We start from the raw sequence: 21,267 nt of genomic DNA, 5'->3' as shown, positions 1-21,267 counted from the left end.
TAAGGAAATACATCTACAGCTATAAAAACACCTTCCCGGTGGCATAAAATGCTGTATCTGAAAAACTGTGTAAAGAAAAGTGGAGAGAAGCAAATGAGGCCACCTGCCACATATCTGATACGTCTGTGATCCAGAAGTGCCAGAATGACAGGAAACTAATAAAGAGTTTGTGATTTTCATAACAAACAGAACCTTGCTTTTACTGGCATCATAAGTAATGGTGGCGCAAATGAAAGGGCCTGAATGGTGGTTGGTGAAGAGAATTGCTTATTTGAGAAAGAGAAAAAGAAGTCTGGGCTGCTCCGCTTTTCGTTAAGGAACTTGCACACAGTCCAAGAAGATGGAAGAAGGCCATATACTGAATATTTCTGGTTAAAGATGTATATGAGAGGATAAAAAGATCTCGTGCAATTGTTGACCATATTACAGACCCTAGTGATCTCTGAATCCTGCCATTTCCCTGATCTCTGGCACATAGAGACTGATATAAGTTTGGAAGCATCTAGTTCAATACTTCTCCAGGGGTCTTATCCATACTCATAATTATGGAAACTCTTGCCTTTCAGTCCTAGGAGAAGCACAAACCTGCTAAATCAAGTTCCCCTTCTACCCCAATTTCTTCTGATTGTCCCATGAATGTAAGGTCTCCCTTCTAATTACTGACATAATTTAAGTATGGTCTTATTTACAACTCATATGTAAATATACATTGTTCACATAATTGGTCACATGACTTGGTCAGTCACTGCTCCCACATATCTCAGTATCTATTAGTTGCACGAAACTTCAGCCACTTGATTGAAAAATGATAGCAGAATGCTGGTGGAAAGAGAGATAGGAGACCCTGTTACTGGGAACATGTACTATTTGATTATAAGAGTGCCTGTTTCTCACGAGGACACCAAAATGCATTTGGTGCCAGTGAATAGCAAAGGTGAAGGTCATGGAAAAATTAAAATCTCTGAAATTGTAGCACAATTGTAGCATTCTTCCCCTGGAATCCCTGGGTAAAGCTTTGGTTTTTATATGTAATGCCTGAAATCGTCTCTTCATTCTATAATAGTTTGTAAAAGTCTAGAAATTGACATTAGACCTGAGTACACAGCTATCTTTGTAGGTGCAATGCAAATGCCTATAGAAGGTCACTCCTGCTGCAGTCTTTCTTATTTTGCTATGCAGCCCATCAGTCCTTTTCTTTAGCTTCTTCCTTATCTCCTAGTTAACTTTTCTTACTGTTTTAAAGATTTTGGGGTAGAGTGTGAGTTTATCTGTGTAAGAAACTTTCATCGCAGTAATTCCATTGGCAAAGCTGAAAGCTCTCACCATTCTGTTGTTTCAGATTTTTGTTGCTTGGCGTTTCTTATCTTTGGAATAATGACATTTCAAAATGTTTTCCTGTTCTTCAAGTGTCCTTGATCTGAGGGTTGCTGCTGTGATAAACCTTTACTAGCTAACATTTGACTTACTTTCATGGGAGAAATAGCACATAAGCATTTCACTCCCTTCTGTTCTGATCTGAATTTCAAGGTCCTTTCTTAGCATGTAGTGAAATCCAGTGAGCTTTCTCAGGACTAGGTGGGCATCAAGCCTTCCCTTGTATGCAGATACGCAACACCATCTCTGTTTCTATCCAGTGCAATCTGGAACTTTCCTCATTTATCCCACCTTGAGTCACACCTGATATCATAGGTGCTGCGTACCCAGCAAACAGTAATTGCAGACTATTCCGCTCCTGAAAAAGGCAAAGAAAAAGATCTAATATAAAAATATTTGTATTATTTTTAACAAAATTAATAATAATAATGAGTAATAATTATTTGGTATTATTTGGGCTACATTTCGTTTTTAATGTTCGGGGTGTGTGCAGAGCCCACTGCTCACTGCTGTGAGAGGTCACCCATTTGCCCACCAGGTGATGTTTGATTGTGACTGAAGAGCATTGTGCACATTTATGATGCTACAGAATTAGTCTTTTACAATGTGTTTGGAGAATTGTAAAACGTACCTGCCTAAGCCATTCTGTGATTCTATGATTTAAATGTTAGCACCAAAGCAATGTGGCTTTACAAATAAAATGACACCTTAAAGTCACCACTAGCTCTGACACATTAAGAAATGTTTTTGATGAAAACCTATGTAACGAATGGCATCTCCCCTGTCATTAACTGTTTCCTGCATCATGAAAAGTAGTGCCCCATTGAACCGGGAATCCCACAGCAGCGCTGCAATGGCCTGTGGGCAGGAAGGACGTGTTTCTGTAGGTTTTTCTAAAGGTAGCAGGGCTCTGATTTGTCTGAAGTGGATACGCGTGGGCCACCAAGATTCTGAACATACTGTTTCTCCCTGGGATGGCAGCAACCCACCATCAGTCCACCAGCCATTGTTCCTCAGGCAACGAGGCACGCTTCTGCTCTGGTGTGGGTCATGGGCATGGCTTGGTTTTAACTTTGCAGGAAGGAGCTGTAGCAGCTCCTCAATAGCAATACCGCACTGCCTCACTTCATGTCAAAGTACTAGCCAATTGCTGTCATAATTTGCTTAGTAAAGCTTGAGTAGTCTTTTCTGTGATAAGTCCTTAAAGGCAAGGAGGTCCTGGTTAGAGATCATTTCTCCATGCCAAACACGTGTAGAGCTGTTCTGGGCCAGGTTTACTTAGGAAGTAAACCAACTGATTTTTTACTTCAGGTTAATGCTGAATTGCTAAGATGCATGCAGTGATGCTGTATTCTTGTGGGCGGTGAGGATCTCAGATAATTTGACAGATGTCGCTTGGAGAGAAAGAGGAGGGATCGGTGATGGCTGCTTCACGCAGTCTGCCGCTGGCCTGAGCCGGAGGGGACGGCAGTGAGCGCAGGGCCAGGGGTCTGCTCAGCGTACGGGAGTGCCTTGCCCAGCACGTGGAGACCCTTATTCCCGCATGCAACTCCAATCAATTCGTAAGCCACGGCTCTTCCAAATAAACGAAACCATTAAGTTACACTCGCAACTGGAAAGGCTTTGTTCCAGACCTGACTTTTCCCCGTCTTTCACGTTCTCAGCAGAGACCGCGTTGGCGGTAAAGAGCAGTCGGGCTTTGGACGCGGCCATGCCGTGCTCCAGCCCGAGGGCGCGCGGTGCGCGGCGCGCAGGGGAGGAGGCGCCTGGCACATGGCACGCGGCTCGGCCCCGCCGCGCCTCGGCGCTCCCCGCAGCCCCGGCTCCCACCCTCGGCACCGTGACGAGCACGGGGCCCGCGGCGCGCTCCCCCCGAGAGCATCACATGGAGCGTTCGGCCGCGGCTCCGCCAGGGAGAGCGGGGTGGCGGCGGGGGCTGTGGGGAGGGGGCCGGGGCAGGTGCGTGCGCGGGGGGCGCAGCTCCCGCCCGCCGCCCCTGGGCGGCTCCGGTTCGGCGCTGCTCGGCTCGGCTGGGCGCCGGCAGAGCGCGGCGCTCGCTCGGCTCGCGATCGTGTTTGCGCATGACCCCTCCCCGCCTGCGCCCTCCCCTCCCCTCCCCGGCGGCGGCGGCGGCGGCGGCGGCGGGGAAGGTTAGCCTCAGCCTCAGACACGGGCGGCTGCTCGGCGGCGGCGGCCGCGGCGACGCAGTGCAGAGGTGCGGGCGGGTCGCGCCGGCCCCGCGCCCCGTCCCTCCCGCGCCCCGCCTGCCTCCGGAGCCCTCCGCCCGCCGGCGGCCTCCCCGCGCCGGTGTCGGGCCGGCCCCCCGGCCATGAGCGCGGCGCTGGGTGTCCCCCCGCCGCGCCGCCTCCCCCGCCGCCCCCGGCGGCTGCCAGGCTCCAGGAAAGTAGCTTGATGAGTGTCCAAAGTAGCAGTGGAAGTTTGGAGGGGCCGCCATCTTGGTCCCGGCTCTCCACGTCCCCACCGAGCCTGCAGGGCTGCTCCGCGGCGGCCTCCCAGCTGCACGGCACGCCGCCCGGCAAGCCGCCCAAGGAAGGTAACCGGCGCGCTGCGGGGCTGCGCGGGGGGCCCGGCCCTCGGGGAGGGGCCCGGCCGCCGCCGCCGGAGGCCGGTCCCGGGCTGGCGGGGAGCGGTGGCGGAGAGGGGGGTGCCCCTCGCGGCGGCGGTGGCGGCGCGGGGTCGGGCGCCGGGCCCGGCGGCGGCGGCGCCGAGCGGAGCCTCCGGCGCCGGGCGAGGGGCTCGGCCCCGCCGCTCCTCAGCGCCTCCTCGTGCCCCCCTCCCGCCGGGCCGCGGCGGTCCGCTCCGGCCGTCCTTCCGCTCGCATCCTCCCCGGGAGCTGTGCCCTCCTCCGGCGGCGGAGTAACGGCGGTGTGCGGAGCGCGGGTAGACGCGGCCGTTGTTTCTGGATGGAAGGAGTCGGGCACTTTTTGCACCGTGGAGGTGGGGTAGGGACGGAGCGGAACCGCGGGGCTCGTCCCTGTCGGGAGGGCCCCCAGGGAGCGGCCGGCCCCGCGGCGGCGGTGACAGGGCGCCTCGCGGCCAGCGCCGCGCTATGACTGCAACTTTCTGCTTTCCTCCATCACGCCTCGGATGATAATATTTTCCTCCTCCCTCCTCTGCTCCTCCCCTCTTGTGTTACACCGACAGGCAGAGCGGGGTGTTGTGGGTGTTTGCGGGGAATAGCTGTATGAAGGTTACGAGCAAACAAGTCCCTTCTCTGTTCCGTTCGGGTTATTGTCTGCTTTTCCTCCTTGCATTGAGATGCGCTGCCACAAGATGTAGCAGTTATACAGCTGGAGAGCGGCTCGCGGCTTTCTGCTGGGAGAACTACTTGTGGCGGGGGAGAACTTTTGTGCACGCACACCCGCGTGCTGAACAGTTGTGTAATTTCTCTCCATTTGCCCCACTTTGATCAATTCCGCGTAGCTTGCCTACGGATGTCTGCAAAATGTCGCTAGCCAGGCAGGAAACTTGAGAACTTGAAATAGAAATACCAGCGAGAAGAGCGGTCTTTGTTTTTCAAGTCTTCCTGTGGTTGTTTTTTTTGTTGTTGTTGTTGCCGCTGTTGATAAGCAGTTTGAGGGTTCAGTGACGGGGTTTCGCTCTCCCAAAACACAGGAGGTGCTTCTCCATTTTCCGTGCCTGCAGTTGTCAGACTTGTATTGCTCTCGTCACTCTGCACGAGCTTCTCCTGGCAGCCTGACACGAAATGCTCTAGAAAATACCTGGAGAGGGATTACAGTATATGTTAAAGATGCTGAGTAAAGTGGCAGGCATTTTGTGCTCCTGCGCTCCTGGAAGCCGACTGGCAGCAGAACGGCCGCCCCCAGCTGAACGTGCAGCTGATTTTAACTTTATTAGGAGTAGGTTTCAGCAGTGTCGCAACACTTGTTATGGATGTGTGCATGTAATATTCATATGGGGTGCCTGTGTGGGGATATTTTGGGATGTATTTCAGATACCGGGTGCACAAGCCTGAAATGATTGTTGCAGCACAACATACAGATAACACAAATATATATATTCTCTCTTTTTATATATTTATACATTTATTATTTAAAGAGAATTGGTGTTCCTTAAGCATGTCATCTAGGCATGGAAAATCAGTTTTGTGATGTTAATTTTTAAAGCGGCGATGATGAGGATGGTGCTTTTTACATCCTTTCTCACGATTCCTGTGGTTGGATTGTTCCAAGTGCCGTAATTTACACTGTGCAGATACGGGGTTTCAGAGCTGTGAAAGCTCAGCTCTGTGTATGGTGCTGTAACGGGCCTTATTTGTGTAGTGTTCCCACACTGTGATGGCTGCATTGCCTCACTGGGCAGTTCTCTTTGGGAGTCAGTGTGAGATATTGGTGGTGCTTGAATCCCTATTTTTGGCGTAAGCTGGAAGGATGGTAGCAGCGCGCTTTGCTTTGTAAGTGTGTATTTTGAAATGGAGCATTTTGTGTGAAAGCAGTAGGCCGTCAAACACTGATAGGTTGGTGTGCTCATAGGCACTGGCTTGTACGTGTGCAGGAACGATGGCAGGTCAAACTAACAAGTTCAAAATAACCTGAAACATGGTGTATTTAAAAGAGCTGGTGTGCGTGCTGGTTCTTGACTGGCGAGTCCAGGCAGCGCTGCCAGACCGTCTGTGTTGGAAGCAGTATGTGAGGGTGTGGGCCTTGGCGAGACCAGCACCGTGCTTGTACGCTAGCACCGGTGCTGTGTGTCCAGGTGTGGGCCTGCCATGCTTGTGCTGAGCCTTTGGCCTGGGCCTGCTGTGTTTCGTTATGTGACACCTGTCCCCTCTCCTCAACTCCTGTCTTCAGCAGGCCGGCTTCCCTGCCAGATATGCAGGCCTTGCATGGTGCCTTGCAGCGCAGCAGCTCACACAGCCTTACCTGCAATCTGCTGGGACAGCTTGCCAGTGGCCCACATGGTGCTCACTATGTGAAGGTTCCTGCTACTGGGAGCAGGAACCCCTGGCACCCTCTTTTTGCAAGTCCAAAAAATACTCTCTGAAGCCCTAATATGGAGAAATCAACCAAAATCAACCAGTCAAACCAACCTCTGACATATGTAGCTGTCAATCAAAGTTCTTTTGTTTCTCAAATTTTAAATGTAATACTCTGTCAATATTGAAATAGGAAACACAGGGTGAAATTGAAGAAAATAATTTATCTGTTTTGAAATGCGTTACAGGTTTGTAGCAGTGCTTCATGAGGTGTTGTCTTCTCTTACTATTTGACTTGTAGGGGCATCATTGCCCAACTGAGTAGATGTGAATTTGTGCTTTAGAGCTTTAAAATGAAAATATTGGCATGGACTTAACTAAAATAGTATCTGTACACTTCTCTTGTATCAGAACTGTCTTGTGTTTCCAATTCCATGTAGTATCGAACTTTCCTTCTATCCTTTGTTTTATATGCCAATAATTTATGTGTGGTATATTTGGTCAGTCATTTATTCAGGAACCACAAAACTTAGGCTGTGAGGAATTTGGGAAAACTGTTAAGTAGTGTTACTGTAAATGCTGTATTTACTGAATCTTGTGCCATAACTCAAGTAACTGCAGTCATGCAGCTTGGTGTTTGAAGTTTCTTTACTGTTCACGCGTGGCACTGAAGAGATCACATTGCACAGCTGTAGGGTGCTGGTTTGGAAATGGGAGGCAACCAGGCTATCGCAGAGAGGATGGAGAGGTTTTGGAACGCGTATGTGAGTGTCTTAAATATTTCCTCCTTTGAGGTTGGAGGCAGGTCACCAGTCCCTGGCAGTTCAGCATGGTGCTTTGCAGGTTGTTTTTTTGTGTGTGTGCTATTGGCTTTGCAGACTTTACTAGGTGCAAAACGAAGTGCTAAACGAACTTTGAATCACCAAAATAGGAATGGGAAGGATCACATCTGGAATTTGAACACAAGTTGAAAGGTGATGACATTGTGTTAAATAAATCCATGACGTTTTTCTAATACCGTTTTAAGAGCTATTGTTGTAGTTGTGTATTGGTACATGCACATGAAAGCTACCTGGTTGTATGCAGACTTCTAGGTTCTTCTGTGGTTGTTTGCTTCCAGTGTAGCAACTCAACTGTTCTGTTTTCTTAACCAGTAAGTTCTCAGTAAGTTGTTTTACTGCAGTTTCTTACAATTTAGGTACAAAGCTTTTGAGAATTTAAAGGACATAACCAGTTTTTGTGAGAGCAAAGAATGGGAACACTTTGTATTTGAGGGTGATGGTATATTTTTACTGAGAACGAGCACAGCAATCATAAAAGATTGTTTAGGCTAACTGCAGCAGGTGTTGTGTAAAACTTGGTGTTGTGCCACTTGTGTGCACCGATTCCAGCTTGTGATATTGCTATCTCTATTGCAGATGTTTCTCATAGTGAGCTAATACAGTGCCAAATTCTTATGTGAGATTTTTTTAGTGTGCCCAAGTCAGAAGTGGGGGAAGAATACCTTTCCCACATTAATGTGGACCCTTGTTTGAACCTGAATGTCTGAGAAGTAAGTGCTGTGGAGAACAGAGGAGATTAACGGTTGGGTGATTTTGTTTTCTTTCTGTTTTTCCATGTCTAAAATGGAATTTCGCATTAACTTACTCAATTTTAAAAGGAGAGTGAATCAATATTCTTAAGGACAGGCTGTATTTATTTATTATTACCTCAATTCAAATGACAAGTATGTTCTTTTGTTTTTTTTCTCCTGTCAGCAAATAAAGTTCTTCTTCAGCAAGCTGAAATAAGCTTGTCTCTTTGTAATAACTTTGTTTTGTGGTAGGTATTGATATTACATTGGATTTTCCTCTAAATGATTACAAAATGTCAGGAAAGACTAGTATATGCATATGTATCATGGTCAAAGTGAGGTCTGTGGAATTTTGCTTCCTTGGAGAAAGGAGATTGTGAAAATATGGCTGGCTTAAATAACTCTCTGTGCTTTCTGTGTTCTTCATATAAGGTGGTGTGTTTTTTTTTTTTTTTAATACTTGTTCCCAGCCCAGTTCACTCTAGTACTGAATATCTCACACACTGAAATCTTTACACATGCAGGAGTTCAAGCTGAACTTACTTTGTAAACATATACTATTTAGTAGAATATTTCCTGAACTGCAGCTCCACTAAAATCTAAAAGCATATGAGGGAAAAAGAAAACTTCTGTCTTTGTGAACTTTGTGAACTTCTTTTCGTTTGGCTTGGTTTGTTTTAGCTGTAAAAGAGGGAAAGGGAAATTTGGTTTGCTGGGTTGCTCTGAGTGGAAGTTAAAGTTGTAAAGGGGAAGAAAGAGCACCTTTCTATGTTCAGAACGTGAGTGTGGGAGGGCAGTTGCACAGAGCTCCCACTCGTGACTCAGTGTAGCCTTAAACAGAAGCTGGCCTCTGAAATACTCCAGGTGGACTTGAAACTAGAAAATTTCTAATGAAGATGGCAAGGGAGAGGTACTGTGTGCAGTGTTTAAGAATTGAATTCTGCTGCAGCAGAGAAGAGCTAATGAGCATCGGAAATTGTTCTGGATCCTACAATTCCCTACATCTTAATCCAGTCCTTATTGAGATGCTCAATTTGGGATAGGAACTCAGGATCTGCATCCTTCCTAAGCACCCTCTCTCTGCAGGTTTCGTTCCTTCCATTCTTTCCTGAGCACAGCACCAGAAGATGCCAGCAGGAAGATCCTGGTAACCAGCCTTTCCCAGGGTGGCCATGGTAAGGTGGTGGGAGTGCACGAACTTGTAGGCTTTGACAGAGTTTGCTCAGACTGGCCCCAGCAGAAGGGCTGCAGGACTGGGCTGTTGGACATGCTGGGGGCTGGCACTGAGAGCCATGGGGAAGGTCTGTGCTGGGAGGGGGACTGGAGGTGGCAATTATATCACTGATTTTAATCATGGCTTAAATCAGTGAGCAGGAAATCCTGATTAAATAATTGTTTTTAATTTTGTTTGCGATTGTGCTTAATTATTTTTCCTAAAGAAAAGTTGATTCTAATTGGTCTAATTTTATCATGCTTCTTACTAGACAGGGGGGATGCATCTATATGCATTTATTTAAGTAATTACTTACAGCTTCGATTCTTTGTGTTTAAGAAACGTAATTCCTGGTGCTTTAGATAATAAAGTTAGCTGGAAGCCAAATAAAATGAATCCTAATTGCGCTAGGTAAGAAGTAATAAATATATCCAAGCGTGTTTTTGCATTTAATCCAGCTCAAACAGAAGCGGAATGTCTGTAGTTTGAGAAATGTGTCAGTTATTTCTGGTCACAGAATGAGTGGCCACTCTTTCTTGCCCCTCACTGAGGAGGGAAAGTGGCCCTTCCTGCCCCGAGCTGTCAGTTGCCACGCAGTGCTGGCTACCACTCTCTGTCCTGAGCTGCTGGGCCGAAGGTCTGGGGTGCTTCCAGGCTGCGATTGGTTGAGCCCACAGGCCCCTGGTCCTGTCTGTGTCGTGCTGCTGCCTCACAGTGCCAAGGTTTGAGTTGTCGGAGTGTGGTTGAGTCTGGTAGCTTAGGGATGTGGAACTTCACCTCCAGATGTTTTTACTTGAATTTTTACATCATGGGAGGGAAGCAGTTCCCTGGTACCACCACCATTGCTGAGGGGTAACAGCGGGAGCATTAAGAAATGGGCCTTGTCTCACCATATCTGCACAGCTGTAAGTGGGTGAAAACTTAAAGGCCGCTGTGCTTTGCAATGTCCTTATGAACAAAGCACCCCGTTCTTCAGGGTTTGGGATGAGGCTAAGAAATTCCAGAGCACCTTTTACAGGAAGTGAAACCTAACCATAACTGCTTGAAAGTAAAGCTTGAAGTACAAGTACTGGATTCCTTTTCTTTGGATTTCTTATACAGCTATACCTTTAAGAGAAAAGGAAGGAAAATGTGTTTTTTGAGGAATAACAGGAAGTCTTCATGTGTGACATCACATATGCCTAACCTTTTAGGGAGTTGGCCTGCAGCACAAGAAGGACGTGGGGCTGTTAAAGCAGGCCAAAGGGAGGCCGTGAGGGTAGGGGATGCTTCATCCCTGGTGGTTGTCAAGGCCAGGCTGCGTGGGGCCCTGGGCAGCCTTCCAACCGAAGCCGTTCTGTGACACTTACTTAGGTTTATGTCAGTATGCTGAGATCAAAGCATATAGATGCTTGAAGCACGGTGTCCTGCTGCTGTGGCTTCTGGTGGTGTGAGGTGTTTTTTTTTTGTTTTTTTTTTTTTTTTATTTTTAGAAGAAAAATTCTGAACAATATGTGTAAGAGTAACAAACTGGAAAATGATGAATATAAATGTCTTTTCTGAAAGAATATATTTTAGATCATGGTCCTGAACTTCATTCAGTGAGTTTCTGATGCCCAGGATGTTAGCTGGTTTTAACAGAGGCATTTCCCAATTCTTTCACCACTCAATGAGATCTTGGTTTTAGGGAAACCAACTCAGATGATGTTACAAGTAGAATTTCTATTGCATCTTTCTTTCCTTCTTTCTGAGACTTGTCAGGCAATGCAATGCATAACTGTGTTTGTTAAATATAGGTGTTTTTTTTCTGGTTAATACTGCATTCTCATTGGTTCCATGCTTTTGTCCTACATTTTACAGCTGTCTTTCAGTCAATATTGGTTTCTTGTTTGTTTGTTTTTTATAGTTATTCCCTAATATCCTCTTTTTAGTTCCTTGGGTCCTCAGAGAGATCAGTCTTTATTTCTTAACTTATTTCTAGTAAGGCTGGTGGGAGAGGGCATGTCCTTTAATAAGCCATTATGTTCATTATATAAAGAAGCATTTGAAAACAAAATCTCCATGTTATTAATAATATGCTCGTCATTAGTTAAAAAAAAACAACACAAAAACAACAACAACAAAAACTCATACCTACTATCGTTGGTATGTAGAGAGAATTTTAAAAATGTTCATTTGTTTAGAAAGGACTGTGATTTTTGGTCTTTATTAGCAAATTCTCCTAGTCTACACAGTAGTGCTCAGTTGTATTAAAAGTTGTATTAAAAGATGTTCTACAAGTTCTGAAATTTCTCAAAGTAAAAAGCCTCTGTGTTATTTTTCATGATGTTCTTCTAACCTTTCTTTTGCCTTCGTTTTCTGTTCATCTGAAGAGGAATGGCAAGTAATCCTGTGTTTGCTATGCTTTGAACTACAATATATAGCTTGTTAGAAAATAATCATGCTTCATCTTTGTTCACATATAGTATTTAGAAGATTCTGTGCTCAACTTTCTGTACTGTCCAATGAAGAAACATGTTTCAGGTAACTTTCTTTACATTCATTGTTGTGCATGTTGCATTATGATCTCCGTTCTTCAGGATAACTTTTGATTCAAAAAATCATGTCAAAATACTACATTAATATAATGAGATTCATTGCTTATGTATAACACCTTGTTTTCTGTAATGACTGATCTATTTAAGATCATCCTCAATGACTGTAAACTCTTCTGATAATGCACTCCCTTCTGTGCTTTGGTCACTGAGAATTAATTGAATAAGAAAACTTAAAAATTCCAAGTTTATCTTCGGTGTGTGAAAGAGTTCTGACTTACAAATGAGAAAATTCATTGGATACATAGTGGTGTAAAATGTGTTTAAATCAATTGGAAATCCACTAATGCATTTGTCACACAACACTGTTGTTACTAGCTCACTCTTCTGATTCTTTAATTTAACTTTATAGCTGGTGCACACTGATCTTCTAGCCATATACTTTTTTTTTTCTTTACCAGCTTGTTCTTAGACAAAGAATGTAAATTTTTCTGTCCTCAGTTTTACTCATTTGTATGTTTTTTTGTTCTTTGTAAATTTTTTTTTTTTTTTTTTTTTTGATAACAAGCTTCAAACTTCAGCCTTATGTAAAAAATAAACTCAGGAAAGAGTGGGAGAAGTTCAACATGATGAAATACTAGCTCAGCTTTTTTCATGTGTGTAGTTTAAAAAAAAAAAGTCTACATAGCAAAACATGTTGAGAGTGTCAAAGCAGTGCTCTTTAAGCTGAAATGGCTGCTTTTGATAGCTCAAAAACTCAGCAAAAAGTTAGTCTTCTAAGTATTATCACTAGGTGTTCTGGTCTACATGCTGTCACATCCCGAGTGTCCAAGTGGTTAATATTAACAAACAGTCAGTTTTATATATTATGTAAGGACACACTTGCTTTTTTGCATATACAAAGTGTGTGTGAAGTCTTGATGAGCTGTTTGGTCATTAGGAGTACAGCTGTTAGTAGGATTTGCCATTCCCCGTATCACTCTCTTAGACGTGAAGCTTACACAAAAAATGTGGTTGTGTTACAGTAAAATGTTCTAAAGTCTTATTATGTACTTCTTCAAAACCTGTTTCATAGTTTCAGATATATCATTTTGCTAAGCCTGTTGATGAATATTGCAGATAATACAAAATATGGTTGCTAGGTTTGTAATGCTGATTTTCCCATACCTTGAGTTCCAGCTTTTTCTATTGCTCTTTGCTTTCAAACAGAGGAATGGAAACACGTCAAGTTCACAAAAAGGCATAATTTGGTTGTGTATTGCATCAGTATTTTTTTTGTATTTTTCTCCCATTCAGTATCTTTGCAACATATAACTTAATTTGGATACGAAGTACTGAAGCCATGATGGCAAGACAGTTTCCAGTAAATGACCTTAATAGTGATTTAAAAAAAAAATTATTTATTTTTACTCTTCATGTGGTGTGATTGAAAGCTGACCTGATTTGTTCTCCTGGCTAAATCTCTCAGAGTGTTGTTCTCTGAGCCCTTGCCTTGTTCGGCTTTTCTAGAGGAGTGCAAACAACAGCCACTGCTCCCTGCCCGTGTCTGACACCACCTTACTGGCATTATCCTTAAATCTTCCTTCTTCATTCTTTATTAAAAAAAAAAAAAAAAGAAAAGAAGGTGTAAGCTTTGTTGTTGCTGTTGATCTCGCACCTTTGCATTCCTTGCTTTGTAAGGGACATGGCTGTGGGGCAGCAGTGCCAGTTGCTGTGTGGGCTCCCCTTCTCGCTCCCAGGGCAGGCTGTGCACTTTCTGAGCCGTGTGCCCAGGGCTGCCTTCCCACCACAGGTTCCCCTTCTGACTGGTGCCTGTCCACAGGCATGACCTCCCTTGCCATCCTGCTTCTCTGCTTCCTCTCTGCATCTCTTAACTTCATTTTTCCTCTTCCTGCTCACAGCCCCTCACTCAGCCTTTGCCTGCCCCATTACTGAGTGGCTGAGGAGTGGCTGCTGCCCGCAGTTGGTTTGCTGAGGGAATGCTGCCTTTGGAGTGGGGAAGGGGTGGCATTGCCATGCCCAGTGTTGGGCCATGACCCGCATGAGGGTACACTGCTGCAAGGCTGTGCTGCCAGTTTCTCTGCACCCTGACAGCAAGCAAAAGATGGAATCCAGTGTTAGGATTATATAGAGGTCGAACTGAAGGTTTGTTTTTTTGTCAAAAACAGATTTTATTGGTATTTCAGTCTTTAGTAATGGGAATTCCTCAGGTTTTTTAGACTTCAGGTTAAGGCAGGTCACTGCAGTTGCTGTTTGTTACGTCCACTGAGTCACTGAATCTGTTTTGTTGCGGCCAAAAATGCAATAAAATAGCTATCTGTCAAAAACAAAACATTTATGGTATGAGTTGTCTCATTTGATAAATAATCGTCAGCATGATGAATAATGTTAGCTTTCAGTACTCAGGAAAATATTTTGTTATGTGAAAGTAGGAAATGAAAGCAGTGAATTAGTGACTCAGGTAACTAGATGAATACGTATTGTGACTAACTATGAAGAATTTAAGTTCATTTCACAGGAGATTTAAGTGGACTTTTTTGAAATTGTGCTGAAACCTACATAGTATGTAGTATAAGCTGAGGAAGTGTGGGATAGATGAGTGGACAGTGAGGTGGGTTGAGAACTGGCTGACTGGCAGAGCACAGAGGGTCGTTGTTGGTGGTGCAGAGTCCGGTTGGAGGCCTGTAACTAGCGGTGTTCCTCAGGGGTCTGTGCTGGGTCCGGTCTTGTTCAACATCTTCATCAATGACCTTGATGAGGGGATAATGGCCACCCTCAGCAAGTTTGCCGATGATACGAAGTTGGGAGGATTGGCTGACACGCCTGAGGGCTGTGTTGCCATTCAGCAAGACCTGGATAGGCTGGAGAGCTGGGCAGAAAAAAACCGGATGAGGTTTAACAAAAGCAAGTGTAGAGTCTTGCATCTGGGGAGGAATAATTGCATGCACCAGTACAGGTTGGGGGATGACCTGCTGGAGGGGAGCTCTGCGGAAAGGGACCTGGGTGTCCTGGTGGATGACAGGTTGGCCATGAGCCAGCAGTGTGCCCTTGTGGCCAAAAAGGCCAATGGCTTACTGGGGTGCATTAAAAAAAGCGTGGCCAGCAGGTCAAAGGAGGTGATCCTCCCCCTCTACTCTGCCCTGGTAAGACCTCATCTGGAGTGCTGCGTCCAGTTCTGGGCTCCCCAGTACAAAAAAGACAGGGATCTCTTGGAAAGAGTCCAGCGGAGGGCCACAAAGATGGTGAAGGGCCTGGAGCATCTCCCCTATGAAGAAAGGCTGAGTGAACTGGGTCTGTTCAGCCTTGAGAAAAGGAGACTGAGAGGGGACCTGATCCAGGTCTATAAATATCTAAGGTGTGGGGGGCAGAATGGCGAGGCCGGACTCTTTTCAGTGGTGAGTGGAGACAGGACAAGGGGAAATGGCCAGAAACTGGAGCATAGGAAGTTCCGCACAAACATGCGCAAGAACTTCTTTACAGTGAGGGTGACGGAGCACTGGAACAGGCTGCCCAGGGAGGTGGTGGAGTCTCCTTCTCTGGAGATGTTCAAGACCTGCCTGGATGCCTACCTGTGCGACCTGCTGTAGGGAACCTGCTTTGGCAGGGGGGTTGGACTCGATGATCTCAGGAGGTCCCTTCCAACCCCTACAATTCTGTGATTCTGTGATTCTGTGATATAGTCGTTTATGTCAGATGTGCTACCACATATGTAGAAATTTGCCTGTGTGTGGGTTTGTTGTGTGCATGCCCTGTGCGTAGGCAAGCAGCATTCCATGCCCAGCCCCACTGCTGGGACTGCCACTCACTTGTGTGCCTTTCTCCTTGTGAACTGCACCTGGCAGAATGTTCTCATTCCTGATGTGTTTTGATTTATTTACTTTTGCTAGATCTTGCATTTCAGTTGTCTTTTTGCTCTGAGGTAGCTTGCTCACATAGGCAAGGGGCACCCCAGGGTGCCTACCTGCACCTCTGCCCACTTGCACAGACTCTGGGCTTGCTTGGGATGGAGAGTGAACCTGGCAAGGCTCTGAGGCTCCTCTCCAAGCCCACTGCAGATTTAGGACTATGTATGGTTTGCCTTTTAAAAACATCCTCTGTGCATTTAACTTGGTGCTTAGCTATTCCCAAAGTCAGGATCGTGTAACCAATAAGGTTAGCCATATGCTGGGCAGAAGGCATCCAAATTTGCCATCAGGAGTAAATGGTTGACACTTAGTGGTTGATCACTATCAAGCCATTTGTAAGCATTAAGACTCTGTGAAACTCGCTTCTGCCGTACAAGGAGTTCCATGGTTCTCCCCTGTTGCCTGAACTCTGGGAAGGAAAACTCCTCCTTTGTCTCTTGTTTGGGAATGAGAGCTTGAATCACAGTTGTTCTTAATGGCAGTGGTTCACAGGAGCCACGTTATCCTTTAAAATAACTGTTGTTAGTTCTGTGGTGCTCCAGATACCATGCAGCTGTGTTTCCAGGTCTTTCTACAATATAGGTGTTAATTGCACATGTTTTTACTGATATATGTTGAACATATCTATGTACACATATGTATACATTTGTATATCATTTGCAGTGCCTAAGACATTGGACTGCTGTTTTCTCATTCCTGGTTGCTCTGAACTGTAATGATTTTACAAAACCTAATCCAGGTAATCGCAGGCTTTGTCCATTCTTTGTTCAGTGAGCAGGATGGACTGTCCTCAGGAAAGGAAAAGAATGAGAGTCTGTTTTATTCTAAAACTTAAATGAATGAAAGTGATAGTATAGCAGAAAGAAAGTTGGTTTAAAATTAGGCAGTGAGTACTGGATAGGAGAAACAGCTGTAATGCAGATTTCTTTAATGATGATGCTGAGCAAGTCTAAAGCCAGATTTTTGGTGGATGATTACTTATGATATTTCTTTGTAAACTGGATGAGTGCTGAATAAAAAATTAAAATGTATTTTTTCCTTTTGATTTTTCACCTACTCATCTGTGATTTCATAGAAGTCTTACTTTTCTTCCTATCTGTAGAGAGGGAGAATGCTGCATAGGAAAATGTAAGTGTAGTCAGTGCTATATCAGGTGTGTGTGTGTAACTGATTTACTTGGAGCTGCGTTCTGAGGCAGTGCTTCCTAAAAGGAGCTCTGGGGAAGTGCCTCAGGCGGCAGAGCTTGTATTTTATCAGCTGGAGGCTGCTGGTTGGGTAGCCGCTCAGGAGGAGCAGATGTAGTTGCCTGATTCTTCGAGCACCACCTAGCCTCCAGACAGGGTGCCTACAAGAGACAAGCGATCAGTCACGCAATTAGCGTGGCCCTACTCAGCACAGGGACGGGATCATGGCTGCACGCGCTGCCCGGTGTCGTGCTGCTCTCTTGGCGAGCTTCTGAAAACTCTAACTGTAAATTTTGTTTCCGTTTCTGGTGTTTTACACGCTGTGTGCGCTGGGTGGCTATTTTGAGAAGGAAAAAGAAATAGGCAGTGTTGATGTTTTGAGGTCAATACCTTTTTACTTAAAATGGTGTAGCTGGAAAGCCAAAATGGTTGATGAGCTTTGAGGTTACAGTCAGAGATGAGTTGACTGTCTCCCTTCAGTCTTAGAGGTGTGATTATGTATAAATATATATCTATTTTTTGTAGATGTGATGTGAAAGTGTAGTCTCTTCTCTTAGTATAAATGGATTGAAGTTGCAGCTGATCACCGTGTTAGGAAAGAAAGGAAAGGAATAGATTGCTAACAATGAGAAAGACTCAAGGCTTCCTTCCTGATCAGCATGTTGCTCGCCGTGCGGCACAGCTGGGCTGTGGCATGCAGGCTGGGCCTGGGTGCTGCGAGCTGCGGTTACCCCCACCCCACAGAGCTGGGCGTCTGCTCCCAAGAGGCCTGGGAGATCAGACAGGCAGGGGCAGCGGTGGGAGCTGCGGAAGTAAGGCGATTAGGAAGTTGGGGGAATTAACAACTGCAGCGTGCTCCTACTGCTGCAGGTACGACTTTCAGATACCAAATGACTGGCATTGTCACTGAGGAAAATAAGCTGCATTTTTTCATGAAGTTGTTTTGTTTTTTTTTACTCTATAGATAACTTCTGGACAAATCTATTTGGGAAAAAAAGGTATACAACTTGTTTGTTCCTTCATGGTTTACTTTTTCCAAGTGAGAGAAGCAGAAAAACCCGGTGGGTGGGGGGCACTGCTCTCCTTCCTGCTTCCTTGGTAGGTGACCTCTGCTTTTAACTTCCTATTCACTCTTTCCTTAGATAGCAGAAGCTGCTGTTTGTTTTTGATATGTACAAAAGGCCTGTGCCATTTTAAATTCTTGCACAACAGCCATTTCGTGGGCTCAGGCGTATAGGGCTCCTGGTTTGTTTCCTTGTAACTGAGTGCAGCAAATGAAATTGGCCATACTTTCTGGTGTTTCTTTAGGTGGATGTTTCTTCTTTGTGATTGCTCTGGGCTTTTAGTGCTTTTCAGCACAGAAGTAGAGAGGGATGGAAAGGGGAGCTTTTGTAAGGGTGTGATGCACTTTTTTAGAGTAGCACAAAACTCGTGTTACCCTGTGATCTGTTAGTCAGTGTTGCCAAGAAGTGACCCATAAACTTCAGGCATGCTTCTCCCTACTTGCTGCCTGTTTCCCAGAGGGGACAGGGAGCATGTGTTTTTGCAGTGAATAAAGCTGAAAAAGGCAAATTCTGCTTCTCTCTTTCTGTCTGCATGCCTTTTATAGAGCTGTCTGGAAGCAGCAGTAATTGCTGCAGATTCCTCTGCAGAGATGAAAAGGGTAGAGATAGGCAGGCAGCGTGTCACCTGCATGTGTTTGGCCTAGGCATTGTTATTTTTTCTCTCGTCTGACATCATGTTGTGTTGAAGGCAGATGTGTGCTACCTAGGAATACAGTCTTCTAGTGTTTCTGTCACAGGTGTCTTACTGTAACTTTGGCCAAGACCTTTGTTGCTTTCTGTAAAATGCAAATAGGCTTTCCCTTTTTGAGGAACTGTGTGCATAAACTTAGTTTATATATCATATATTTGTTTACTGACATACTATACAATGCAATGCAGTAACACTGCTTTATTCTTCAGGGCACTAAGTGGACCTTTTTATTTCTACTTGATTCATTACACATGTCTAGAATACCTAAAAACAAACAAATGAAAAAACTCGAGCACCACAAACCTCGACTAGCACTGTCAGAGTCTTTCTATTAACTTGATAGAATACAGTCATAGATACAGTGTATTTAATGCAGCTTTTCCTTAACCAAAATGTTGTTGTCAAGGAAAGTTACTGCTCTTGACCTTACAGTTATGATGTGTGTCTAGGTTTCAGGCAGCTTTCTCCTGAAAATGGAAGAAATGATGGTTTAAGGCTTAATAGACTTTAGATAGCATTACAGTCATGTAGTCACTGGTTATAGTGATCAGAGATGACAAGAAACATCAGGAGGATATACTGATTGGCTACCCAGTTGCTGTCAATCCTAGAAGTGGTCTTAAAGGAAACTTTATTAAAAACACTTTAAATGAGTACTTGGTTCTTCTGATTATTCTGTCACTAAAGGAGATGTTCAGATCAGATGGTGTAATTAAAAAGATTTTATTGAAGATATGTGTCTTTATTGGTATTTGACCATTGTTCTAAATGGACTAAATGCTTAAGTAGTGGTATAGTTAGCAAGAATAGATGGTCACTTATCATGCTCTCAAGTATGGCTTTCTTCAGATGTTTGCAATGGAGAGTTACCAGGGAAGAGTGTTAACAAACCTACTTGTTTCATTGATACACACAGGCTCTGCCAGTTCATCATTAAATTCTGTAAATTGATGGTGTTGGAAAGCCATGGAAATCTTTCTACCAAATCAAAACCTACTCTTTGATCACTTTTGGTAATTGAGAATAATCCAAAGAACAATTGCAGATGAGTAATCTAGGTTTAAAAAAACGTGGCAAAATTTATTACTCATAATCAAATAATAGGTTTTAAAGGAATGAATATCATTTCCTTTGAAGAATGTGCTCAGAATATCACCAGTCTAGTTTGCAAATGTACAGAGTTCTTTGTCAAACTCTTTCTGCATACAGCTTTGTAGTCCACAACTCAGGAAATCTGTTTTTAGCAAAAGCTTTATTATTTAAGCTTTTAATTTTGTGAGTTCAGAGTTAAGTTTTTGTAAGTAGGATATGGTCAAAAGGGTTATTATTCACTGTTAATACTTCTCCTGCGGAGTATGTTCTGTTGTGGCTGTTTTGATTGATAGAAGAGGACCTTGGTGGGAAAAGACCCTGCAATTCTAGATTTCAGCATGGGAAGTGTGCTCAGCTCTTCCCTAGCTCAGTGTTGTTTTTGAGTTTACTGGGCATGGGGAGGGATCTTGGATGTGGGGGATTCTTTGTCCAAGTGAACTGTTCTGCAGTTTGGGCATGGCAGGTATTTCTGTTGCGGGGTGCCCATTCCCTTGACCTGATCTGTTGAACTTGGTTTTTCTCTAGTTAAGGAGCGTGGAGGAAAGGAGAAGATACAGTGGTACCAATTTTCAAAATATAGCCTCGTTATTGCTGTTGCGGGGTGCTCATTCCAAGGTAAAGGGTTTCAAGATTCTCGTAATATACTGAACAGTTTTTCAGTGGTCTTTTTTTCCCCCCTTTGTTAATTGAGCTAAACATTATTCAGAGGACTGAGGACCTTGTAGTGGTTGTTGCTCATAGTGCTACTTGCTATGCTCATGCTTCCTGTATGTGGTGCTCGTGGAATTTTGTTAGATGCTTGGTAAACAGGTAGGTAGGTACAGTATTCAATGTTGATGCTGTATCTTATCTTTACTAATTATTTTATACTTGACAATTGCTGTCGTTAAGATGGGGAGAAACACTGTGAATGTAATGACAGTAATTTCAGAGGTGAAATGGGAAAAACCTATTCCGTTAAGAATTCCTGTAAGAAAAATTAGAAAGAAAAAGTGTGGCTAAAAACTTACTTGTTGTAAGGACTCATGCCAAATTAAATGTTGAATCTTATCTTCGAATAATGAACAGGACTGGAATGAGACATGGCATGTGATTGTTTCAGTGAATATTACAAAAAGATCTGGTAGCTTTCAAACCCATCAGCACCATCAATTATTAGGCAGACTCCAGTCTTGAAAGATGTCATAGATGCGCTCCATGTTTCATCTCAGGTCTGGAACGTGATTTTTGAAGATGCTCCATGAGTTGTTTTTCATTTTTCAAGTATTTCTGTTGGCTGCATTTGTCCTTATCTTCTGTTGGTACTGTGCTGCACCTCGAGTAGATTATGATTACGAAAGTGCAGTAGATTCTTGCCTGTGTCACTAAAGAGAAGCACAGTTATTCTATACAGTACGTAGGGAAGATGTTGTCACTTAGAAATAAGAACTCTTGGTTGCTTCAGGAGGCCAGTGTGTTGCTCATGAGGTCAATTCAGTAGGACCAGAGGGACTTGTCAGAAATGAGGAATCACTGACATGCCTTGGACATGGTCGCATGCCCAGTTCAGCCCCACTGACAGTAGAATAGATCCTAGGGGAGCTATTGTCCTCTCAAGTGTATGAATCATTCCCTGAGATTTGCATGAGCCATGCTAAGTTTCTGTCCCTGTGGCACATACCCACGCACATGAGCATGTCTTATTGGTTTATGTCCAAAATG

General features: G+C 44.5%; 1 protein-coding gene across 3 annotated transcripts in view; it reads left to right on the top strand.

Moving 5' to 3' along the window:
* The first annotated feature begins 3,671 nt into the window (after positions 1-3,671).
* Positions 3,672-21,267, top strand: part of TLK1 (tousled like kinase 1) — a 65,812-nt gene continuing 48,216 nt past the window's right edge. The window contains exons 1-2 of one of the 3 annotated variants that reach the window (XM_048952558.1): positions 8,965-9,079; positions 11,562-11,619. In XM_048952558.1, the coding sequence (XP_048808515.1) occupies positions 9,077-9,079; positions 11,562-11,619 (61 nt within the window). In that variant the 5' untranslated portion in view covers positions 8,965-9,076. Of the gene's footprint in view, positions 3,929-8,964; positions 9,080-11,561; positions 11,620-15,620; positions 20,182-21,267 lie in introns of those variants that run through there. The other 2 variants (XM_048952557.1, XM_048952559.1) reach the window with 2 other exon arrangements.

This window comes from Lagopus muta, chromosome 8, assembly GCF_023343835.1.
Source record: "Lagopus muta isolate bLagMut1 chromosome 8, bLagMut1 primary, whole genome shotgun sequence".
In the NCBI taxonomy this organism is placed as follows: Eukaryota; Metazoa; Chordata; class Aves; order Galliformes; family Phasianidae; genus Lagopus; species Lagopus muta.
The sequence above is the reverse complement of the archived record's forward strand: the minus strand, read 5'-3'. Positions and strand labels throughout refer to the sequence as shown.